Source organism: Danio aesculapii, chromosome 8, assembly GCF_903798145.1.
Source record: "Danio aesculapii chromosome 8, fDanAes4.1, whole genome shotgun sequence".
Taxonomy (NCBI): domain Eukaryota; kingdom Metazoa; phylum Chordata; class Actinopteri; order Cypriniformes; family Danionidae; genus Danio; species Danio aesculapii.
Genome location: NC_079442.1, coordinates 3,519,786 through 3,546,816, shown reverse-complemented (window position 1 = coordinate 3,546,816; position 27,031 = coordinate 3,519,786). Strand labels below are relative to the sequence as shown.

Sequence of the window (27,031 nt, the reverse complement as noted above, 5' to 3'; positions counted from 1 at the left end):
AAACCAGCTTGACCAGCCTGGTTTAAGCTGAACATAGCTGGTTTTGGAAAGGCTCCCAGCCTGGCTAGGTGGTCAAGATGGTTTTAGCTGATCATTTTCCAGCCTGACCAGCTAAGACCAGGCTGGAAATGGCTGGAAACCAGCCTGGAAATGGCCAAAACCCCTCTAAAACCAGGCTGGTCAACTAGCTAAAACCAGCCAACCAGCCTAGGCTGGTTTAAGCTGGTTTAAGCTTGCAGTAGGGAGAAAACATTATTTGCGGGTAGTGAGCTGAAACTTCACTTAGACACTCTAGGGTGTAACCGGGGAGTGTCGGAGACAACTGAGGTGAAGATCCACATGCAGGTTTATTCAGCATTCAGGCAAGCAATGGTCAACACGGGTGCAAACACATGTATAAAGGCAAATCCAGAATCATAGTCACTATAACAGGCGAGAGGTCGGAAGGCTGGCGGCAGACAGGAACAAAAAGGCAAACAAGGCTAAGGTCAAAAACACGGAGAAACAAGAACAAGAAAACGTGTTGAATTGTCACTTTACAGATAAACAAGACTCAGCAATGTGAATGTGTGAGTGTGCTGTTTAAAAGTGTGTGTAATCAGTCTTTGACAATCCTCAGGTGGTGCGAGTGTAATCAGTCAGAATGAGGAAGCATGTGTGAGTGAAGTGCATGTATGAAAATGTAGTCCAGAAATGGCGGATTTGTAGTCCATAAGTTATTGTGAGTGAGATCCAGCGATCTCAGGAGTTATGATCGCTGGTGATCGTGACATAGGGATGTCAGTAACTTATTTTACATCTTGTAAAAAAGTGTGTAATACGTCCCCTTTAAGTATATAATCTCTTAATGCCTCTTAAAGTGACGGGATAAGAGAATATTTCTGACCACATCTTCTGTAATCGCTAATTAATTTCAATTCAGCTATAAATTAAAACTAATTAGACACGCTGACATTGGAGAATACTCTATAATGGCCAAGTGTCTTCTCTGTCAGAGAGGACATTACTCTGGTCAGTGTTTATTCTCCTGCGAGTGATAAATTGCTGGATTTGACAGCATCAGAGATATTACCCCCTCCGATCCGGGGACAACCAATGTTTATTTAAGAGCTATAGCGAATGTGCAAAGCATGCATAATGGTACTGCGCTGTAAATAATGAGCCTCATTACCCGAGGTGTCAAAACGCAACGTCTTATATTGTATCTTAAGCTGTTTAGTATCATGGGCGATTCAACAAACGGATTGCAGGTCATCCGGGAGTACTAAATGAATCACGGCGACTCGCATTCGCTAGGATTTTCTCAGCAGCCTTTAGCTATGTATCTCAGAAAGTGGCGCAACCACATTTTACATGGTTAGATAGATTCACAAATCATTGCATGACAGATCTGGAATAGGATGAGGGGTTTTATAAGCAGGACAGTGTTTGTGGCACTCACATAAAGCTCTAAGATTTGCAGTTGCTCATTTTTTGGGGTTATAAAAAGTCACGGTGCTCAGTGTTTGGTTGGAAGAAAGAGAATCAGCCGGCAGTTTGACAGTGAGGAAGTAGGATGATGACTGAGAGGAAGATTTTGAAATGTGAGCAGAGATGATTCAAAAAGGATATGACCATGATATGATACGGCTACTTGTTCTAAGACGGAAGTTACTACAGTATATACAAAAACAGGCCTTCTCCTAAAATGTAGTTATTATTAAATTAAAACAATATAATAGTCCTCACTTTAGATTAAATTAGAAAAAGTTGAGTTAATAATGCATTTATTAACATATAGAGTAGCTATTAATATATGCCTGAATAATAAGATATATAAATATTCATTTGAATAGTTTATTAATCATTTACCTGCACAATCTGAATGAAACCACCAGCTATTCTTAAATAACTGGTCTGTATATAATTCAATACTTAATTTAGCAGTGAAAAATAAATCAAAATTGTCAATCTTTACTTCAGTTTGATGGCGACTTTAAGGTTTGCCGACTGTGAGAATGCTGCATTAGATTCTGTCTGTCTTTCTCTCCAGAAATGAGTCTCTGAGCCTGATCAATGTGTGCTGCGCTGAGGCAGATGTTGAGCTCTGCTAACACAGATGTTGGCTCTCGTTCTCTTGAGATGCCAACCACCACAAATCCCTCTCAAAATACATGTGGAGAAACACAATATGTCGTCAGGACTGAAGCGAAAACTTCAGCAAGACAAAAAAATAAATATTAAAACTTTTACTTTGATAGATTCAAAAACAGAGATCCAAGCATGTCATTGATGAATTTGCTTAATTATATTTGGTTCCTTCTGGATTTGGGTTTGTTTTGTTGGCTTTTTGTTTTTGGTTGAAATACGATAAATTAAATATATAATATATAAAGATGTATATGTATACAGTGGTCCCTCATTAATCGTGGGAGTTACTTTCTAAAAATAATTCTCAATAGGTGAAATCCGTCTTTTATGTGCATTTATTATATCTACAAGAATAAAAATTAGTTTCCCTTTTTCCATAGTGATATTTGGGATAGGTCTTTTTTTTTTTTTTTACAAACGATTCCAGAAGATTACTTGCCAAAAATATAAATCACTGATTAATATTTCATAAAGATAAATATTTTAGGCATCATAAACCAAATGAATGAAGGCCTGTTTTTGAATTTATTTGCATATTACAGACTCATCAGAATCTTTATTTTTCAACCAGAAAAAATCAACTCATTCATTCATTCATCCGTTCAGTCATTCCTTCATTCACTTGTTCATTCATTCATAATTTTTTTAATCCGTTCATTAATTTGTTAATTCATTCATTTTTTCGTTTATTCGTTCATTCATTTCTTTCATTCATTCGTTTGTTCATTCATTCGTTCGTTCATTCATTCATTTATTTGTTCATTCATTTTTTCATTCACTCGTTCATTCATTCATGCATTCATGCATTCATTTTTTCATTCATTCATTCATTCAATCATCCATTCATTCATTCATTCTTTTTTTCATTCGTTCGTTCATTAATTCATTTATTCATTCATTTTTTTCATTTGTTCGTTTGTTTATTCATTTCTTTCAATTATTCATTTTTTCATTCATTTATTCATTCATTCATTCTTTTTCATTAGTTCGTTCATTCAATCATTTATTTATTCATTTATTCATTTGTTTGTTCATTCATTTCTTTCATTCATTTTTTCATTCATTCAGTTATTCATTCTTTTTTCATTCGTTCATTAGTTTCTTTCATTCCTTCATTCATTTTTCATGCCTTCCTTCATTTTCTTGTCGGCTTAGTCCCTTTATTAATTGTTCATTCGTTGATTTTTTTGTTCGTTTGTTCATTCATGCATTCATTCAATTATTCATTCATTCATTTGTTTGTTTGTTCATTCGTCCATTCATTCATTCATTTTTTCATTCACTCATTCATTTTTTCGTTCGTTCGTTCGTTCGTTCATTCATTCATTCAACCATGTTATCGTTTGTTCGTTTGTTCGTTCATTCATTCATTTATTCATTCAATTGTTTGTCATTTATTTATTCATAAATTTTTTCTTTGTTCGTTCATTCATTTGTTCATTCATTCATTCATTTTTTTCATTCGTTTGTTCATTCATTCATTTGTTCATTCATTCATTCATTTTTTTTCATTCATTTGTTCGTTCATTTATTCGTTCGTTCATTTGTTTGTCCATTTATTCAATAAATAATTCATTCATTCATATCAAAAATAAATAAAAACATTTAGAAAACTATAGAAAAAAACAAGAGACCACTTAAAAGAATTTTACAAATTCATATTGAATTTAGTTGATTTATGGGACTGAGAAAAAAGTCATATTTTATTTCTTCTATAACGTTCTGATAACACATCTTTAATTGACAGTTGCAACATGCAACAAGTTTGTTTGTTGGTATTTTATGAAGCATTTTTATCTTCAATTTGGACTAAATGCCTTGTTTCACTCAAACACAACTATAACTCATAAATCCGGAGAAACTTAAGTATTTTCAAGTGGTCCTTTTATTCATTTTCTCCATAGCTGTTGATATATATTTGACTTTTTGTCACAAAGGAAGCTGTCGAATTCTTTTAAGATGGCAAAAATGCACACTTGAAAGAGCAGCATTCATCTCGTAAGAGCGTATCGAGCTTTTACACTAGAGCGCACACCTGAGCTTAGCCTGCGGTGTTTGCGCATTGAAAGGTGACTTTTAAGTGGCTCCTATCTCGGAATGCTAATTACTACCTCAGCAGCTTATCAGTTTTCCAGGAGGGTTTATTTAATGCCTAAATCAGCCATCGATTCACCATCTGATCCCAGGAGGAAAATCTGTGGATTCTCTGTGGAGCAAAGATACAGGAATATAGAGAATATAGAGTCTCTCTCTCTCTGTACATTTAACAATTAATATTTAGGATAAAATAGTAATAATAAATAATAAAAATAATCAGTATATTTAGAAGGATTCAAATGCAAATTAGCTTTATAGTGATGACCTGCACAGTATTGCCAAAGCAATTATACAATACAAAATAATCAAGTAAACAGGTACATACAGTATATATTATATACAAAGTAAATAATTATAAGTAAATAAAAATTATAATAAATAAATTTCAGTATTTTAGACATAAAAAGTAATAATAAATCTATAAAAATAACAATAAAATAAATACAAGTACATAAAATTATGGTAATGATCAAATTGTAACAATTTTATGTACAACAAGAAATGCTCTTGGTTTAGGTTTGTCCATTGGCTGACGGTCTGAGTCAGTGGCAGGCTGACACATATTTTGCTGCTGTTGGGATCATTGTGGAATTTTCATCTAAAATGTATCGTGATTTTTCACAATTTGCATAAAATTTGGATAACTTTGCTGGAATTGTTGGAAATATTCAACTCTCATGTGTTGATGGTGGTCACAGTGAAGTAGGACATGTTCTTCTGTTTCTTCCTCTTTCTATGAACAATTTAATTAAATTTCTGAGAACAATTTTTTTTCTCTCAATTCAATTTACTTTATTGGCATGACAAACATGGCTACATATTGCCAAAATGTACACAGCAGGGTGAAAAAAGTCTATATAAATAATAGTAGTAATAAGAATATTAATGAAAATAATAACAATAATAATAACAAAAATAATTTACAATAAAGTAGAGAGGAATATATACAGTATACATAAAAAACAATACAATACATACATGTATATTTATATAAAAAATTATACAGATGTGTTCACGCTTTACTTATTAGTTTGAGGCATTTACTTTCTATATATATATATATATATATATATATATATATATATATATATATATATATATACACACACAAACAGTTTGGTCTGATTAATAATAATAATAATATTATTATTATTATTATTATTATTATTATTATTATTATTATTATTATTAATAATAATCAGACCAAACTGTACATCAACATTTTAGGATAAAACAGTAATAATAATAAATAATAAATATAAATAAATAAACAGAGCATCTTCAGCGCGAGGACAAAGAATGAGCCTTCTCCATTCAGCCTCTTTACTTTCTCTTTACTTTTACTCTTTACTTTACTCCTTTACTTTGGTGGATAAGGAAACGGTGGGAACTCACTCCACTGAACACACCCATTAGCCTGCATATTTAATTTCGTTTGTGAAGCTCAAAGATTTGTTTCTAAATTCAGTTTTATTTTCCAGCAAATGAAAGAATAAATAATAATAAAGAAGTGTGGAGTTATATCCAAACACACGTCCTGTTCTTATGCCCCATAAGGTGATGCAGACGTCTCCAAAACCCAAGACCGGTGGACAAATCTAAACTTGTTTTTATTAAAACAAATATAAATATGCATATAATAAGTAATACTGCTAATAAGAATAATATAATACCAATGCAGATTGTCGTGAATAAACAGTAGAGGCAGTGGTTTTTATATTTATGTAGAAAATAATATTTTTTAATCATTTTAATCCTTTATTTTTTTCATATGTAAAGATATTTGTGTATTGTTGTACATCCTGTGTGTATTAAGCAGCGTGTAAGCGTTTAAGGTGCACAACTAATGTGCTCTGCGCTGGACTTTAGACCTGCTTTCAGCTGGTCAATGGCGTGGTCTATTTTAGTTCCTCAAAATAGCAATGCGTCAACAATGCGCCTTAACACACCTCCTTTATAGACCAGCACACTCATGTGTTCACAAAGCAGCGCAAATGGATTTACTATTTAAACAACGTGCCGCAAAACATGAAAATTAGGGTTGCGCTGGTCTGAAAATAGCAACAAGTCACGCCAAACACGTCTTGCACCTTATTGTATGAAAGGGCTCTCTCACTCAGCCGCTGGGCTCCACGTTGCAGAAAGTCAATGACTTCCACAGCCTTGCTCTTGCACATGGGACATTGGGGACAATCTGTGTTGAAAATGAAATGGTACAAGCTCAGTTTTCACGCTGCCTCGGGCTGTATTGTACATTAGGCAGGACTTACATTGGACTCCTGTCTCTCTCAGTCAGCAATTAGGCAGGCTTAGGCGAGTTGAATGATTTAATTTTCAGCGGCTCTGCCAACTGTGTGTCAGCCGCTGATAGCATGTTATCTCTGGCTCTCTGTCCCTCTTCTTTCTCACACTAGTTCCCTCCGTCTGGCTTTGTGTCAATGTGTGTTTAAGTTTAGAAGTGCTCTAGGCAAGGCGGAGCTTTTGACAGTTTCAGCATATATGCTTATCATGTAGTAATGGAAATGAGCAATTCCAGCGTTATGGATGTGACATTTGCTGTAAAAAGTAAAAGAATAAATTCACATAGAAAGCATTTGTTAAGATTATATTAAAACATCTGTTCATATTTTTCAATACAACTAACTGTAAACGTTTCTAATAGTTTAATTGAGGGAAATAAACATGCTTTATGGATGTGACCAAAAAATTCTGTGAGTTTACCGAATGCAACAAACATTATCTGACAAAAGTCTTGTCACCTATCCTACAACAAATAATAACTTGACTTTTAGTTGATCATTTGGGATCAGAAGTGGCTTATTTGAAAGGTAAAGACCTCTAGATTACGCTTATTTTACCAAATACAACATGATCATGCCTTGATTTTGATTAATTAGGCCAGTAAGGTCTGACTTTGCTTAGACAAAAGTCTTGTGACTGAACAGAAATAATGTCCAGTATAGAATATGTGGTCATGCTGCAGTGGAAACAGAATGAATATTGTGTCTGACTCCATCATGAGCTTGGAGGACTGCATCCATACATCTCTGCACTGACTCAAATCACTGATCTAAAGTCATCTGGAATGGCAAAGAAAGCGTTCTTGCAGGACTCCCAGAGTTCATCAAGAGTCTTTGGATTCATCTTCAACGCCTCCTCCTTCATCTTACCCCAGACATGCTCAATAATGTTCATGTCTGATGACTGGGCTGGCCAATCCTGGAGAAGCTTGACCTTCTTTGCTTTTAGGAACTTTGATGTGGAGGCTGAAGTATGAGAAGGAGCGCTATCCTGCTGAAATCGACCTTCTGCCACTTTTCCAAATGATCAACTAGAAGTCAGGTTATTATTTGTCGCTCTTACAACTGGGATCGACAACAAGACTTTTGTCAGGTAGTGTACTTTGTAGAAATGAATTAAACTGCACAACCCAAATGAAATAATGCTAATCAAAGGGATAAGACTTGGCTCACTGTACAACAAATATGATTGATTGACTGATTGATTGATTTTTGCATTTATGAGGGAAAGGCTTGGTTATGGATGTGACATCTTTTTGTTATGGATGTGACAGATGTGAAATTGGCACTTGGGTGACTTTGGTAAATATAAACAGAGAAAATATGGGAAAATATTGATTAATTGAATAATTTTTTAATGAATATTTATAATTTTATCTTGTAATTTTGTATTCATTAAAAAATGGACAAGCCCTGCCTCATCAGACAGTTAATACTGTTTAGCCTTTTTAATATGCCAAACTGTTAGCCAATCACAGCAGTGGCTGTTTACAGTGGGAGTCTACAATAATCCATGTCCATTCAAACAGAGTGTTCTGATATGGGTCAAAAACAGTTTAGGAAAATGGTCAATAACTTCTAAACTGTCTTTTTTTATGTACAAATTTTGATAACATTGTACATGTAAAGGGGCATCACAGTGGCACAATCACCTCACAGCAAGAAGGTCGCTGGTTCGAGCCTCGGCTGGGTCAGTTGGAATTTCTGTGTGGAGTTTGCATGTTCTCCCCATGTTGGCATGGGTTTCCTCCCGGTGCTCTGGTTTCCCCCACAGTGTGAATGAATGACAATGTATGGTGTTTCCCAGGGATGGGTTGCGGCTAGAAGGGCATCCGCTGCGTAAAACATATGCTGGATAAGTTGGCGGTTCATTCCGCTGTGGCGACCCCTAATAAATAAAGGGACTAAGCCAAAAAAAATGAATGAATGTACATGTAAGTGGACCTTAGAGAAAAGTACAAAATAAAAAGTTTGGTTTGACCTCATTAAAGTATTTAAATAAAGTAAAATTAATAATTTTTCCCTAATATCTAATATACAGTTGAAGTCTAATTATTAGCATTCCTGTGTTTTTTTTTTTTTAATTCTTTTCCAAATATTTCCCAAATTATGCTTAACAGAGCAAGGAAATTTTCACAGAATTTCCTATAATATTTTTTTCCTCTGTAGAAAGTCTTACTTGTTTTATTTTTGTCTGTATTTTTTAACCATTTTAAGTCAACGTTTTTAGCCCCCTTTAAGCTGAATACTAATAGCTTGAAAAATAAAATATTATGTGCTGTCATCATGCAGGTAAAGGAACTTAGTTTATTAAAATTTGGTTATTAAAATTATTACGTTTAGAAATGTGTTAAAAAAAACGGGGAAAATAATATACATGGGGCTAATAATTCAGGAGGACTAATAATTCTTACTCCAACTGCATATAAAGCTATACAATAAAAATAGACGTTTTAGGAGTAACACCACACATATAGTGTAGATTTTTTTGAGGGTGCACGTATTATGTTTACAGGTTTTAGTAAGACACTGAAAACTGGGGTAGGTTGGTTTAAATGTGCTAAGTTATGATAAACAAAACATTACAATAAAAATCTTTGAATGCTTTCAAAAGATTCCCACAGATACACCCATATAATACTTACAAGGCCTTCCTGCTATGAAATCGCCTCACAGTTTGATGTGAAGAATATATTAACACCCCCCCACATACACATCTTTCCTCTGGGTTCAGCATCTTATACCAGAGGCCAAACCATCTGCCAGCCTGATCGCTGGCCTCTGAGACTCGGTTCACTGTTTCCTTCATTTCCTTTCACCACTGACTACCCAGAGGCCAAAGCGTTCCACTATTACACTTACAGAATGACAGGCTTAACGGCTGTGTCCTTGTCTTAGCACTGGCCATCTGAGAATAACCTGCCTGTCTCTTACAGATGCTCGCTAAATCAGCTGTACTTTATCTCAGCGTTCACCTGTCTGGGCGCAAGCAGGAGCACCTAGAAGGCCAAAAGGCATTAATGTGCGTGTTTTGTGTCCTTGTTGCAGGGGCAGGAATGGATTCGGAGGATGAACCCTTGTTGCTGCAAGGTACCTGGGATTTGAGTGAGTTTGAAGAGGAGGAAGAGGAGGAAGAAAGAGAGACAGAGCAAACAAATGGAGACGAGCAGGTCTGTAAAGGGTTTTGGTGGACTTTGGGATGGGTCTACACGCAGCCCTGGGCAAGTGGGATAGTCCTGGCCGTGGGATTTCTAGTGCCCTTGGCCCTTTCGGCTTACATGTTTCTTCGCTGTGAGCCACTAGACATTGACCTTTCCTACAGTGCATTTGAGGTCAGGAGTCATGCCTCGGCGGAGCGTTTCGATGCTCTTACTATTGCCCTCAAAAGCCAGTTGGGATCTTGGGACAGACACAGGCGTGACGCAGAGGGATTTGATCTGGAAGCCAACGCTCTGAGGGACCTTTTGTTGCTCATGGTAAACAGGAAAGGAAAGGACGTTTCTGGCATAGTGAATGTCACAGAACCTGCAGGGATTTTGGGGAAAGTTAAGGCGGGGGTACACAATGACAACCAGCAGTTTGGAAATGAGAAAAACAACAAGATGAAAGAGGAGAGAAAAGACCCAAGCATATCAGCAAGCCTCAATTCCAGTGATGCCGAAGATCACAAGAAACCAGACTTGCCCTTAATGAGGACGCGTAGGTTTGCGGGTTACCCCTATCTCCAGACCCAGGCCCTGTGGAGGATCGAGCTAGTGTTTGTGGCCCAGGGTGACAAGGATAACAACATCTTCACCCCCGAACGTCTTCACACCATACACCATGTGGAGAGAGTACTAATGCAGCACCCTCAGTTTCAGCAGTTCTGCTGGAAGCCATTGGAAGCATTGCGAGACTTGCCGCTGGGACCCTCCTTCTGCTCCCCTCCGAGCTCCGTCCTGTCCTACCTCTTTCCCAGTGAGCGAGCAGGGAAGATCTACTATGATGGAATGGGGCCTGATCTCGCTGATATCCATGGTGAGTTGCTGGGGTGGGGGCTGTTTATCCCACTGTCTTTGCTGTCAATAAGCAATGCTAAACTCTCTTAACCCGTGTGTGCTGTTGAGGATGCTTTCATTCACTCTGTTGAGGATGATTTCATTCACTCTGGGGGGATTTTGAGTCTTAATTTGGCCACAAATATCCCTGTACTTCAGTAAATGGAATGATGATTTATATAGTGCATTTATCGGGTATGGCCATTTATCTTGTATGGGGGCGTGGGGGTTGGGAGGTCTCTCCACACCACCACCAGTGTGCAGCATCCACTTGGATGACGCGACAGCAGCCACAGGACTACGGCGCCAGTGTGCTCACCGCACACCAGCTACAGGGAGAGTGGAGAGACAGTGATAGAGCCAATCCAGTGGATGGGGATGATTGGAAGGCTGATGATAAGTAAGGGCAGATGGAGAAAATTTGGCCAGGACCTCTTGGCCAGAAGTGCCATGGAATTTTTAATGACCACAGAGTCAGGACCTCGGTTTAACGTCTCATCCGAAAGACGACGCTCACTGGGGGCTGATCATCCCACTGTCTTTGCTGTCAAAAAGCTATGCTAAACTCTCTTAACCCTTGTGTGCTGTTGAGGATGATTTCATTCACTCTGTGGGGATTTTGAGTTTTAATTTGGCCACAACTCTCTCTGTGTTTCAGTAAATGGAATGTTTTTTGGTGACAAATCTTATTTTAACACATAATTTGGGAAAATGCTTTGAAAGTTTTCAAAAACTCAACAATACACTCAAATTGACTACCCACGACTGGATAAAATGCTTTCTGATGTTCAAAGTTTCCATCACAATTTAGTCATACCTGTCAAGCCTCCCGTTTTTCCCGGGATTCTCTTGTATTAAACAGTTCTATCCCGCTGCCATCCCGTAAAGATATTTTCCCATATTTCTCCCCTATTTTTTATCTTTCTGTGAGGAGCCGATCCTCCCTATATGCAACCCATACCGCCGAACCACCAGGGGTCGCCCCTTGCTCTTAAATGTGAATCTGTGCTTTTATTTTATTTAGGCATGAACACACTTTGAAATAAACATAAAAACGGCGGGATTCATTTCCTTTTCATTACAGGCGCCATTGCCCCTATGCAATCCTCAAAACAGTTAATTCATGTAACGATGCATGACTGTCAGCTGAAGCGCTCCATAGTGATAAATAGAAGCTGTTTCCCAAGCGAATTCTGTACGTACGCAATTTGATGCGGAGCTCAAGTGGACACTGGGTTTTGGGTGCGTGTTTGAACAGACATTTTCACGTCATCATCATCATAATGAGAATAATAATAATAATAATAATAATAATGATAATAATAATAATAAGATTAGTATTACAGATTAGTATTCTTTCGAATCATGGCAGGACCACAGTATGCATAGCAGAGTTCCTCTAATAATTTTCAAGTTGGTTTAACTTATATAGTATCCTCTTTTTTTTTTAGGTGCCCTGAGCTTGGCGATCACCCATCCGCAGTTTTACTGGTACGTGGATGAGTCTCTCACACCAGACAAGCTTCAGTCGTCTCTTCTTCGCAGCGAGATCCATTTTGGAGCTCCTCTCCCCTCCTTTTACTCTCTTCAAGACAGACCATTAGAACAGAGACGGCTCTTCAGAGACTTTGTGGTGCAGTATGCAGGCATCCTCGCACAGCAATCCACCAGGTGAGAGCCGAGATTACAGTGGATTGTGTTAAACGAACGGGCCTGGGGACTTCGTTTATGTGGAATTCATTTTGGTTATTCGCATTTAAAGGGATAGTTCATTAAAAACTGAAAACTGACTCACTATTTATTCACTGTCAAATGGTTTTAAACCTTTATGGATTTCTTTCTTCACTAAAGAAAGAAGATATTCTGAAGAAAGCTGAAAAATTGCAAACATCGACTTCCAAAATGGTGGTTCATTCCACTGTGGCGACCCCTGATAAATGAGGGACTAAGCCAGGCATGGGCAAACTTGATCCTCGAGGGCCGGTGTCCCTGCAGAGTTTTGCTCCAACACTAATCAAACACACCTGAATACCCTAATTAGTGTCTTCAAGATCACTAGAAAGCTACAAGCAGGTGTGTTTGATTAGGGTTGGAGCAAAACTATGCAGGGACACCGGCCCTCCAGGATCGAGTTTGCCCATGCCTGGACTAAGCTGAAGCAAAATAAAAGATTTAATGACTGGTTACAGGTTTTCAAGGTTTTTCAAAATATCTTCTTTTGTGTGCAACAGAAGAAAGTAGCTAAAATAGGTTTGTTACAAGTAAAGGGAGAGCAAATGATAACAGAATTAGCATTTTTAATGAGTGAACTATTTCTTTAAAAACATCATTAAAGGATTTCCTATGAAGTATGAATTATGAATCGCTGTCCTTCCATCTTACCATACAGCAAACTTTCATTTATTATTAACCCTACTGAAAAATCCAGCTTAAACCAGCCTAGACTGGTTGGCTGGTTTTAGCTGGTTGACCAGCCTGGTTTTAGAGGGGTTTTGGCCATTTCCAGGCTGGTTTCCAGCCATTTCCAGCCTGGTCTTAGCTGGTCAGGCTGGAAAATGACCAGCTAAAACCAGCTTGACCACCTAGCCAGGCTGGGAGCCCAGCCAAAACCAGCTATGTCCATCTTAAACCAGGCTGGTCAAGCTGGTTTTAGCTGGATTTAGCTGGTCATTTTCCAGCCTGACCAGCTAAGACCAGGCTGGAAAAGGCTGGTAACCAGCCTGGAAATGGCCAAAACCCCTTTAAAACCAGGCTGGTCAACCAGCTAAAACCAGCCAACCAGCCTAGGCTGGTTTAAGCTGGATTTTTCAGCAGGGAAATCAGGGCTATTTCTATAAAGCTCATTCATTCCTAAAGAACAAAGAACATGAAGAATTCAATCCTGTACTGAATGTGATTTAAATGACCTCAATGGAAGTTACCTACGCACTATTTTCTCATACAATCTTATCTATGCATAATCTCACCTGCATATAGTTTACATATGCATATTGGCTTACAGACAAGTTGATAATGGACATATTACATTGTTATTATATGTAGAAAGCCGGCAGCTAGCTCTATGCAACTCTCACATGGTCACCCACTGAAGCTAAGCAGGGCTGCGCCCGGTCAGAACCTGGATGGGAGACCACATGGGAAAGCTAGGTTGCTGCTGGAAGTGGTATTAAAGAGGCCAGCAAGAGGTGCCCAACCTGTGGTCTGTGTGGTTCCTAATGTCCCAGTATAGTGATGGGGACTCTATACTGCTCAGTGAGTGCCGTCTTTTGGATGAGACGTTAAACCGAGGTCCTGACTCTCTGTGGTCATTAAAAATCCCTTCGAAAAAGAGTAGGGGTTTAACCTCGGCATCCTGGCCAAATCTGCCCACTGGCCTCTGTCCACCATCACTTCCTAATCATCCCCATATCATAATTGCTTAATCACTCTGTCTCGTGCACACCAATCAGCTGGTGTGCAGTCTGATGCAAAATGGCAATTGTGGTGGATGAGGAGATTCCCCCCTATGTGTAAAGCGCTTTGAGTGCCTAGAAAAGCGCTATATAAATGTAAGGAATTATTAATATTATTATAAAAAATACCTGTACCAATATCTCTACCATTAATCATTTTTTTCCATATACAGTTGAAGCCAGAATTATATAATTATATAATTTATATATATATATATATATATATATATATATATATATATATATATATATATATATATATATATATATATATATATATATATATATATATATGAATTTAAATGAGTATGTAATAAATACATCATGCACAAGTAAACACATCGTGCAGTTTTGAAATGATTTTTTTCATTATGAAGGGACAACAAAACAAATAACTACATATCCCTGTGTGAAAAAGAGTTTGCCCCCCTGAAAATAATAACTGGTTGAGGAACAATTGGCAATCAAGCTTTTTCAATAACTTGCAATGAGTCTCTTACAGCACTGTGGAGGAATTTTGACTACTGTTTTTGAATACTTTGGAGGGTTTTCGAGCATGAATTGCCTTTTTAAGGCCATCCCACAGCATCTCAATTCAGGTCAGTTCAGGTCAGGACTTTGATTACGCCACTCCAAAGTGTCATTTTGTTTTTCTTCAGCCAAACATGCATTAGTAAGGGGGCAAACCCTTTTTTTTGTTAATCTTTTGCTGTTTGCTTTTTTTGTAAACTTTGTAAACCCCAAAATATAAAAGTGCTCCTAAATTTACTCAGGACATTCCAGGATGGGGGCTTTTTTTCACCAGTAGAACATTAAAGATGTTTTTTGCTGAAACTGTTGTCCTTGGTGAATCATAAAATCCAAGTCAGTGTCTGTCAGTTCCTCTAGATGTGTTTTGATTCTGTTTTTGTCAATCAAAGTATACAAAAAATAAAAATAAAGAAATAAAACATAGGCAAAGGCTCCTGACGACACATTGAGGTCTCATCAAGTCAAACTATGGATCTGTAAAAGAAACTGAGCATTATTTACAACATCACAGCCTATTCCTGTAAGGAATATTGCTGAATAAAGCTGATAATTATTGCTGATAATGTTTTTTTACAAATATACTGTAATATTAGGTTTTATAATGCCATGAATGGGTTTATTACTGCAATCAGGGCACAGTTTGCTGTGCCTGTTAGCTCAATTGTCCAATAATGTAGCTCTTTAAAATTAATGGTCACAACCAATAGTGTTTTCAAAAGCACTGATTGCTCGCCCAACTACTTCCCTAAACCCAACCAATAGTGTTTTCAAAAGCACCGATTGACCCGCCCGCCTACTTCCCTAAACCCAACCAATAGTGTTTTCAAAAGCATCGATTGACCCGCCCACCTACTTCCCTAAACCCAACCAATAGTGTTTTCAAAAGCATCGATTGACCCGCCCACCTACTTCCCTAAACCCAACCAATAGTGTTTTCAAAAGCATCGATTGACCCGCCCACCTACTTCCCTAAACCTAACCAATAGTGTTTTCAAAAGCACCGATTGACCCACCCACCTACCTCCGTCGACCCAACCAAGTGTTTTCAAAAGCACCGATTGACCTGCCCACCTACTTCCCTAAACCCAACCAATAGTGTTTTCAAAAGCACCGATTGACCCGCCCACCTACCTCCCTCGACCCAACCAATAGTGTTTTCAAAAGCACAGATTGACCCGCCTATCTACTTCCCTAAACCCAACCAATAGTGTTTTCAAAAGCACCGATTGATCTGCCCACCTACTTCCCTAAACCCAACCAACAGTGTTTTAAAAAGCACCAATTGACCCGCCCACCTACTTCCCTAAACCCAACCAAAAGTGTTTTCAAAAGCACCGATTGACCCGCCCACCTACTTCCCTAAACCCAACCAATAGTGTTTTCAAAAGCTCAGATTGACCCGCCTATCTACTTCCCTAAACCCAACCAATAGTGTTTTCAAAAGCTCAGATTGACCCGCCTATCTACTTCCCTAAACCCAACCAATAGTGTTTTCAAAAGCACCGATTGACCCGCCCACCTACTTCCTAAACCCAACCAATAGTTTCCAAAAGCACCGATTGACCCGCCCACCTACTTCCCTAAACCCAACCAATAGTGTTTTCAAAAGCACCGATTGACCCGCCCACCTACTTCCCTAAACCCAACCAATAGTTTCCAAAAGCACCGATTGACCCGCCCACCTACTTCCCTAAACCCAACCAATAGTGTTTTCAAAAGCACCGATTGATCCGCCTATCTACTTCCCTTAACCCAACCAATAGTGTTTTCAAAAGCACCGATTGACCCGCCCACCTACTTCCCCAAACCTAACCAATAGTGTTTTCAAAAGCACCGATTGACCCGCCCACCTACTTCCCTAATCCCAAACGACAGTGTTTTAAAAAGCACCGACTGACCCGCCCACCTACTTCCCTAATCCCAACCGACAATGTTTTAAAAAGCAATCCCGGAAAAGAAAAGCCCTCACGGCAGCCTGATATTTAACACTTTCTCACCGTGTTATTTACTTCAAGTTATTTACTTCTCGTTATTTACTTCTAGTTATTTACTAAATTTGAGATCTAAAAAAGCATACACATCGGCCTCTGGTGGATTCGCGAAAACAAAAACTGCTAAAAAAGTACCTCGTGGGATGTATTTGGTGCTCTCCAGAAATGTATATAGGGGTACGTTTTCAGAATGAGCTTGAGCTGTATTATATATAGTGTTATATAAATAGCTGTATAGCTGTATAGCTGTATATAAAGTGTTACCAAGTGAATATATAGCAGTTCAGAATAAATGTATACGTCATTAAAACATAAGCCCTCCCTGCCTTAGGAAACATCTTCCAAAAGCAATTGCTTATGTAAAATGTAAAAAAAATGTATTCTGTTTACTTCATTTCAGTGCTCAACTCAATACTCAACTATGGGAATTTTATACCAAACCTAATGTTACATAAAATGTAAGTGTGCATGAGGAATGCCATAAGGCAGAATTTGCTTTCCCAAATTTGACGTCCATTTAACAGAGCAATGGATTTATGAGGAGGATCTCAATGGCACAATGGTGATGAATCATTGCTCAGTCCTGCTGCTCTTCTGTGTGGCAGCCGGAGATACAGTACTGTTCACTTTACTAATGCAGAACTAACGAGTTATATATATAAATGATTAAACACCAAATGGGAGTCTATTAAGCCAGTAAGGGTTCTTTAGTGTCAGAGACAAAAGAGAGTTTGTCAGATGTTGCAATTCGTCCTGTTTGCAAATCAAAACCCAGAAGGATGATCGCCAAAAAAAAAAAAACAGTTATGAATCAATGAGCCAAAGCTTTATTAAACTACAAAACACCCCTAATACACTTTCTGCTGTCAATGCAAGTGGATGCTATTCAAATCATTAAATCCTGGACTGTAGGAGGTCTAGAAATGAGCCAATGTCCAGATGCAGAGTAGACATTCACATACTCTAATGCCTCCTTTAAGAGCTCCCGATGTAATTAGGATAATCTTTTTCCATCTGCTAATGTAATCCCCCCATCTAGCCATGTTCATCATGACTATTTCTCTTTATTCCCTTTCATTCTGTCTCTTAGTAAAGTGAAGGTGTTGTATGGCGGGACGGAGTTATTCGACGATGAGGTGCGCAAGACCTTCAACAGTGACATGCTGCTGGCTTTGTTCAGTGGCGGATGCATCGCTGTCCTTGTGTATGTTCTGACTTCATTTTCTGGTAAGACATTTAACTCGCATTCTCATCGAATGAACCCAGAGTTACCATGGTTTACAGTGGTTTTAGCTTAGTTTAGGTTGTTCAGACACTACGCTGAAGGAAAGATAGTGAGTGAGGTTATTGTTGTTCATTGAAAATAAAGCCAAAGTCCCTTTAAGTGAAGTCATTTCATTCGGCGGCCATCTTTGAAACAGTATGCTCGGGCATTCTGTTTAAATGGGGAAATTCTCCCATTTAGGTATATAGTGTGTCACCCTCTCCAACTCTTTAAAATTTCTCCACGAGTGATCGTACAGGTGCGGATACATCTGTACCAACTCTTCTACCAGAATCAAGAGGAAGGAATTTCATATCAAAGAAGGCGGTGGCAGGAAACACCCACTCAGGCTGGCCTGAACACCCGCCTAGAGTTGCAGCTTCTCCACGATGGACGTCCAGCCTCCGGCGCCTAGACTGCAGCTCTGCACAAGAAGTTTGACTGAGCCTGAGCCTGGTTTCTCTCAAGGTTTTTCTTTCACTTTCGTCAATTGGTGAAGTCCCGAGGCCCTCAGACTATGCAGAGTCACTGATTCAATCCAAGACCAACGACGAAATGAACGCAAGGTTTCCATAATCTTGGACCGGGCCGTATCCTGAGCAGCTACTGTGGTGGTCATGGAGGAGTGGAGAACATGAGACTGATTCCTGTGACGTTCCAGGGACAGACGAGTCTTCGCTGAGGCCAGCTTCCAGTCTCCGCCGCTGAGACTGCAGCTCTGCACAAGACGTTTGGCCAGCGGAGAAATTAAAATGGCCTTCCTGACTAAATAAATGAAATACGATATTTTTCATGAAGGCAGCTAGGGGTGCTGAAATATAATTGGCTAAACTGACATTGAGCGGGTTAAAAGAAGAACCAAAATGAAGACAGCCGTTCCGGCATGTAACGCACATTTTCAAAGCAGGATTTCTGACTTCAGAATTGTTTTTCAGATAAGCACGAATGTTTGCTTCGCATGTTTCTTAAATATCTGCAAACATATTATAGTGTTTTAATGCTTTAGAAGAGTCAAACACTTACATACAGCACCTTTAACCTTGCTCTCATGACTTGTTAATGCCTGAATCGCAACTGGGTTGAATCTTTCATCTACAAAAGGCCTTGGTTAGCTTTTGGGTCAAGGTTTTTGGTCAAAAGATAAGCTGGAAATGATTTCTGAAATGAAATCGGACTGACGCCTTGAACCTGCGCAGTCTATCCACACACACAGCAGCATGAGTTTACAACTGTGTACCGTACGGCTTAATTAGCACAGCGGTAAACACTCATTTCAGTCTATTAAAAGCACACGATGATGCAGATTGGGAAGATGTACCGACTGCGTCTTCGGCTGCTGCGCAGTTCATCAAATAAATCTTATTGATTTGGACCTGTTCAGCTGCTTTTCTTAGTATATTCAAGTCGTTATACTATTTCTGTTGCTAAAATGAGGCCTGTTTTCTCCGAGCTGCTGCGAAAACAACCGTCTGGATAATGGAAAATGGAACAACATTTGACATTTTCATCAAAACCCTGATTTTAACATTATGTACCTTGACCTCTGTGCTTTATCTCTATATAATATAACCTTCCCAAAACCTGAATTCATTTACATGTCAGATATACTTGTTAGAGGGCTCTCCAACACCGTTGTTCCTCTCAGCAATTTGTTACGAAACCCTTAGCGCTCTCTGTTCGACACGGCACTTTGAGTTAATTCAGGGATAAAAGCTTGAAAACATCTCCTGGTTGCGGTGAAGGATGTAGGCCAAAAATATCCTGGCAGTTTTGTGATGCGCGAATGCTAATTTGAAGAACTGACGGATATCGCATTCGCTGTCTTGCAATTAAATGAAGCAATTCAAGTAGCACTGATGCATAAAGTGAGACTGTAGGTAAAATAGAGTAGCTCCCATGTTAAAATCTATTGTTTGTTGTAGGGCTGCTTGGTGTTGTTTACACCAGTGCATTTTCATTTTAAAATGGGGATTCAGAATAAAAATGTTTTATTTATGGATGATTTTATTGCATTTTAGAAAAACAATCTTGATCTGCACTATCAAGCACACTAAATGCATTTTATACTCACCGGCCACTTTATTAGGGACATCTGTCCAACTGCTCTGTAACGCAAATGTCTAATCAGCCAATCCCTTGACAGCAACTCAATGCAATTAGGCATGTAGACATGGTCAAGACGATCTGCTGCAGTTCAAACCGAGCATCAGAATACGGAAGAAAGGTGATTTAAGTGACTGAACGTGGTTGTTGGTTGCATGGTTTTGGTGCCAGACAGGCTGGTCTGAGGATTTCAGAAACTGCTGATCTACTGGGATTTTCACGCACAACCATCTCTAGGGTTTACAAAGAATAGTCTGAAAATGAGAAAATATCCAGCGAGCGGCAGTTCTGTGGGCGCAAATACCTTGTTGATGCCAGAGGTCAGAGGAGAATGGCCAGACTTGTTCCAGCTGATAGAAAACTCAACAAAAACAGACACTCAAATATGCACCCGTTACAACCGAGGTCTGCAGAAGAGCATCTCTGAACACACAACACGTCCAACCTTGAGGCGGATGGGCTACAACAGCAGAAGACCACACCGGGTGCCACTCCTGTCAGCTAAGAACAGGAAACTGAGGCTACAATTCACACAGGCTCACCAAAATTGGACAATAGAAGATTGGAGAAACGTTGCCTGGTCTGATGAGTCTTAATTTCTGCAACATTTGGATGGTCAGGTCAGAATTTGACGTCAGCAACATGAAAGCATGGATCCATCCTGCCTTGTATTAACGGCTGGTTATGCTGGTGTAATGGTGTGGGGGATATTTTCTTGCCACATTTTGGGCCCATTAGTACCAACTGAGCACCATGTCAACACCACAGCCTACCTGAGTATTGTTGCTGACCATGTCCATGCCTTTATGACCACAGTGTACTCATCTTCTGATGGCTCCAGCAGGATAACGCACCATGTCATAAAGCGCGAATCATCTCAGACTGGTTTCTTGAACATGAACACGAGTTCACTGTACTCAAATGGCCTCCAGAGTCACCAGAGCTCAATCCAATAAAGCACCTTTGGGATGTGGTGGAACGGGAGATTTGCATCATGGATGTGCAGCCGACAAATCTGCAGCAACCGTGCGATGCTATCATGTCAATATGGAGCAAAATCTCTGAGGAATATTTCAGTACCTTGCTGAATCTATGACACGAAGGATTAAGGCAGTTCTGAAGGCTAAAGGGGGTCCAACCTGGTACTAGCAAAGTGTACCTAATAAAGTGGCCGGTGAGTGTATTTCACCATTCATGCAACTGAAAATGCTTGATGCACGAAAACACTTTGTAAATAATAATTCATTTAGCCATTTTCTGCATTATAATACATTTGAATTAAAAATAGATATTTTATTTTAGGATAATAAATCACAGTTTTACTGTTTTTGCTTTATTTAAAAAAAAATTAGCCTTAGTGAGCACAACTTTTTTTTTTACCTTAACAGCTTTTTAAAGGCAATTAATAAAATTCCAGTATTTAAACTGATTCACTTAAAAATGCATATTTAAAATATTTTGGGTTGAACAATCAAGTATTTTATTAAAATTGGTATATTGTAAAAAATTTAATTCAGCCATGAATTAAGTAAATTTTATTAATTTACACTTAAAATCAGTCTGTGCATTAATTAAGCATGACTTACTGAAATAAACATTTGCCCATAGTGCTTTACTTAAAGGTGAGTAAACCCATTGCCTTAAAAGCAACAAGTTGACTTAAAAGTGAACAATTATTATAATTATACAAATACAGTTGAAGTCGAAATTATTAGCCCTCCTGCAAATTCTTCTTTTCAAATATTTCTCAAATGATGTTTATCACAGCAAGGAAATTTTCACAGTATTTCCTATAATATTTATTTCTTCTGGAGAAAGTCTTATTTTTTTTATTTTGGCTAGAATAAAATCAGTTTTAAATTTTTTACAACTATTTTAAGGTCAATATTATTAGCCCCTTTAGGCAATCAATTATATTTTTCCAATAGTCTACAGAACAAACCACTGTTACACAATGGTTTGCCTAATTACCCTAACTTGCCTAATTAACTTAGTTAAGCCTTAAAAAGACACTTTAAGCTGAATACTACTCAGCAGGCACCGAATGTCATAAGACGTTAATATTAGGTAAAATTTAGGTCATGACATCAGGTGACCAAAATTCAATGTCTCAATGTTATTTTGACGTCCAATAATGACACCAAATGACATCGATATTTGGTTGATTTTAGGTTGTGTTGGAAAGTGACCAAAATCAAATGTCGAGCCAATATCTTTAACCAACATCATATTGACGTCAAATACTGACATTTATTCGTCAGGTATGGCAACCAGAATCCAACGTCTGATAGACGTCATTGTCACGATCACCAGCGATCTAAATCTTATAGATTGCTCTAGAACATTCATTATCACCCAGACTACAATCCTGTCACCATATGGACTACAATTCCTGTCATGCACCACACACACACACCTGTTCCGGTTCTCTATTGATAGCATACACACAGCTGGGAGCTAAAAACTGTTTACATGGACCATACAAACAGCACACACACACACATACACACACAAACACACACACACACACACATTGCTGAGTCTTGTTTGGTTATCATGCAACATTACTAAGTGTTCTTCTAGTCTAGTCTTTTTGAGCATGACCCCTTGCCTTGTTCTCTTGTTTACGTTGTCTGCCACCTCTATCGAACGTTTGCCTGTTACCTGACTATGTTTCTGGGTTTGCCTGTATGTACCCGTTTACCCCCGTGTTTAACCATTACCTGTATAACTATCCTCTGTTAATAAAAGCTGCATGTGGATCCTCAACTCCGTCATCAGCGTCCCTCTGTAACAGTCATGGTGGTAACGTCCACACAAAATCTTCTGTCCGTTAAACAGAAATTGGGGATAAAATATACAGGGCGGGCATTTTGCCCATTCAGCTAAAGTCAGCTAATCACTTTTACAGTGTGCAGCTATTCAAATTACAGGAAGATATTTTAAAAGAACTTTAGTTTTTCAGCATTCTGTTGGCTCGTTTTGTTAGTATAGATTACTGTAGTCTCCATTGTCCCCACTTTCTTGATTTGGTATTATACTTCACAACTGTTTCTTTTCTCCACAGTGTTTCTGACGTTCTTCGGCTTGGCCAGTATTGGTCTTAGTTGCCTCGTGGCTCTCTTCTTGTATCATGTGGTGTTTGGAGTGAAATATCTCGGAATCCTCAACGGAGTGGCAGCTTTCGTCATCATCGGCATCGGTGAGAACAATGGAGCCTTTTCACATTTCTGAATTTTCTCAATAGTGGAAGTCGTCATAGTTGGTAAACTTAGAGCACAGTGAAAGGGAGAGTAAAACAATCCCATTTGCTGAAATAATAAAAGAAAAACTCCAAGGTGGTGTTATCAAGACTTTCAAAAATAGTGTTAGACTGATAACGGCAGACAGAATAATGTCAAATTTACTGTCCTGCCCCATAGGCAGTGCTAAGTTTGAGCCGGATCTTGCTGGATCCTGTTCCGGAAAATGTCTGACATTTGTGTTTTGCGTTCTGGTATTTATTTTAATCAATCTGGCATTGTGCGCGGTGAATATCTGTGTGTGTGTGTGCGTGTGTGTGTGAGAGAGAGAGAGAGAATGTGAATGCAAGCGAAGGCTGTGTTGACGACAGTAGTCACCATGCGGAAGTAAAAGAAAAACTATTGGCCCTCAACAATATTTTCAGCCAATCGGCTTTCTTATGTTTAAAATCACTCTCATTTGTTGGTGATTGCCGTTTCGCTCGCAGTGAGCAGCGAAAATAAATAATGGCATAGTGGCCTACCTAAGTAAAGTTTCATAAACTAATTTCGAGAGGAGCATGTGATATGATTGAGCACGTCTGGCTGCTCATCAGTAATCAGTAACAATCCAATCAGAGTGATCCTAGTTTACTATAAATGGATAATTTTCTCCCTACTGTTTCTATCTTCGTTTGGAAGAATCCCCCCTTCCACCCCATCTCCTCCTTTTCCTCCCTTTTCTAAAGGGGGAGCTCTCGAGACCTACCTGATCTCGGATCTCCTGATATGCTTATCGACTGGGCGGGAGCCCTGGGCTCAAATATCTCTGAGCTCAGGGTTTTCCCCTGGGACAGCATGCCAAACCTGCTTTAAATGCCAAGCATATCTAAGTGGGAACTCTTGAAATAATATTTGTATTTTCAAAAAGGCTGAGAGGCAGGACAGTCACGCATATTTTCATTTTATTAAACCCCGAGTAAATCTCATAATGAGCCTGATCAAAAGAGATCTTGAGAAGATGAAACTGCGCAAGTGGATCAGGATAGCAGGAGACAGAAGCAAAGCGATCTCAAGTCAGCCAGAAAACTTGACAGAAGAGCTAACTGTGGACTCTTCTTGAAGATTAGACTGAGTGAGTGAGTGAGTGAGCTAATTATTTGTTTTTCACTTGGCACGTAATAGTGAAGTGAACTGAATAGTGATTGTTCAAATGGTTTATGTTTGTAGCTACATGTTTTTATTATCCATAACTGACCTATAACATTATATGGCACAAAATAATAAAAGACCGTTCAGAAATGTGATGCTATTTTGTTGCGATCTCACCGTTTAATGACGTCATGTTCAGGGAAAACGAAAATTATTTGGTGGACGTCAGTCACAGTGACTTTTATTTCCTGGTTTTGTTCCGGGAATTGTTCATTTACAAATTGAGCACTGCCAATAGACACTGCATTAGAAACATCTCACATAATTCGTTTTTTGTCATTTGATGCAAGGATGATATAATACATCCATAAACACATACGGTGAGGAAAATAAGTACTGAACACCTCACCATTTTTCTCAGAAAACTTATTTCTAAAGGTGTTGTTGACTTGAAATTTTCCCCGGATGTTGGTAACATCCAAAGAAATCCATATATGCAAAGAAAACAATATTAATCAGTTTACAAGTGAAGTTATGTGTAATAAGATGAGATGACACAGGGAAAAAAATATTGAACACATGAAGAAAGGAAGGAGTAGAAAGGCAGTGAAAGCCCAGACAGCAGATGAAATCTTTCATCAGTTCTTCAGCAACCCTCTGCCCTTCCTCAGTGTGCACGAATATCAGCTGCTTCATTCCAACATCTTCATTGGCAGGAGGATGAAGATAAAACCAGGGTGGACATTTCAGCAGGACAATGATCCAAAACACAGCCAAGGAAACTCTCAAATGCTTTCAGAGAAAGAAAATCAAGCTGTAGAATGGCCCAGCCAATCACCAGACTTGAATCCTATAGAGAATACAAAATCAAGCTCAGATTTGATAGACGAGACTCACAGAACCATCAAGATTTTACACTCTGTTGAAGTCTGAAAAACTCACACCTGAGCAATGCATGTGACTTCATTCTCCATATGAGAGGCGTCTTTAAACTGCAGCACCAAAAAAGTCTTTTATATAAAGTATTAAATATGGTTCAGTAGTTTATTGTTATTACACGTAACTAATTTATCAGATTTTTTTTGTTTAGTTTAATTTTTTATGTTTGTATTGTTTGGGTTTTACCAAAATCTGGTTCAATTCCATGTCAACAGCTCCATTAGAAATATTATTCACAGGAAAAACATGATGGGTTGAATACTTGTTTTCCCCGCTGTATAAATGTTCATACATTTTAAAAAATATCTAAATATTAAAAACTTTTAAGGATTTAAGTTGCTGATAACTATTAAACACATCATAACAGTCCATAAAAATCAACCCTCGCTGTAAATCAACATGCTCCCTGACCCCTCCATCTGAAGCTTAACATTTCTTCCTTTTTCCTCTTTCTCCTAGGTGTGGATGATGTGTTTGTGTTTATAAGTACATTCAGACAGTCGGTTCATCTGACCTGCCCGATGCAGCGCATGATTTACACCATGAAGACGGCCGGCAGAGCCACTTTCCTCACGTCCTTCACCACCGCCGCAGCATATGCTGCAAACACCTTCTCACAGGTGCCGAAATACACTCGATCAGCTTAGGTGATGCTGACCACGGATATGCATGAAAAATGCTAGAAGCCAGAATCTACACTTTCATAGGATTTTATTAAACAAACACTCCACTTTTTTTTTGAATATGGACTAGTTTTACAGGTCAAAGGTTTAAACAGCTCAGTTTTAGCATGTTTGAATTCATTCAGCCAATCTTCAGGTCTTGCGGGAGCCCTTTTAGCTTAGCTTAGCATAAATCATTGAATCGGATTAGACCATTAGCATCTCAAAAAAGTTTTGATCATTTTCCTATTTAAATCTTGACTTTTCTGCAGTTACTGTATATCGTGTACTAAAATTGATGGAAAATAAAATGATAATAAGTCAAAGGAATAGTGCTTATGTGCTTTTAAAAGCTTCAAAATAAAATCCCCTATCCAACACCACTGTACAACATGAAAGAACTAGGATAAAATTTAAAACTACTTTGACTGTGTTCATCAGACATATACTTTTTGAGGATATATGTTATATATATGTATTAGTATTAGTTATATATATATATATATATGTATACATATGTATTAGTTAACATCTTGACCATGTTGACGTATACAAAATGATGAGTGCAGAATCTACACTTTTTTGGGAAATATGCTCATTTTACAACTCCCCTAGAGTTAAACAGCTGAGTTTTATCATTTTTTGATCCATTCAGTCTGGCGAGCGCACTTTTAGCTTAGCTTAGCATAGGTTATTGAACCGAATTAGACCATTAGCATCTGGCTAAAAGAGTTTTGATCAGTTTTCTATTTAAATCTTGACTTTTTGGCAGTTACTGTATCTCATATAAGACTGACAGAAAATAAAAATGATAATAATTCAAAGGAATAGTTCACCCCAAAAGGAAAATTTTGATATTAAAAATATATATAAAAAAATACATCAGTAAAAAAAAAAGGTGGTGTACTATTACCCACCCAACCCGCCCATGCTGTATTATAATTTTACCTGAACGTTTCAGCGAGACATCATTTAGTTGACTACGAAAAACAAATTAAGATGAGAGTTAAAAAAACAATTGGTATACAGTTAAAGGGGATGCAAATACACGTAAATTAGGGAAGTCTAATCAGCAAAACAAGTGAGTATACCGAGGATATATGCAATTATTGATCCTCAGAAGTCGTAATACCCAAACAGCTAGTGGAAAAA

General features: G+C 38.3%; 1 protein-coding gene across 1 annotated transcript in view; it reads left to right on the top strand.

Moving 5' to 3' along the window:
- Positions 1-27,031, top strand: part of disp3 (dispatched RND transporter family member 3) — a 111,141-nt gene that overhangs the window by 33,011 nt on the left and 51,099 nt on the right. The window contains exons 2-6 of the mRNA XM_056463027.1: positions 9,576-10,544; positions 12,016-12,235; positions 17,629-17,765; positions 22,973-23,107; positions 25,677-25,837. Of these exons, the coding sequence (XP_056319002.1) occupies positions 9,584-10,544; positions 12,016-12,235; positions 17,629-17,765; positions 22,973-23,107; positions 25,677-25,837 (1,614 nt within the window). The 5' untranslated portion in view covers positions 9,576-9,583. The remainder of the gene's footprint in view (positions 1-9,575; positions 10,545-12,015; positions 12,236-17,628; positions 17,766-22,972; positions 23,108-25,676; positions 25,838-27,031) is intronic.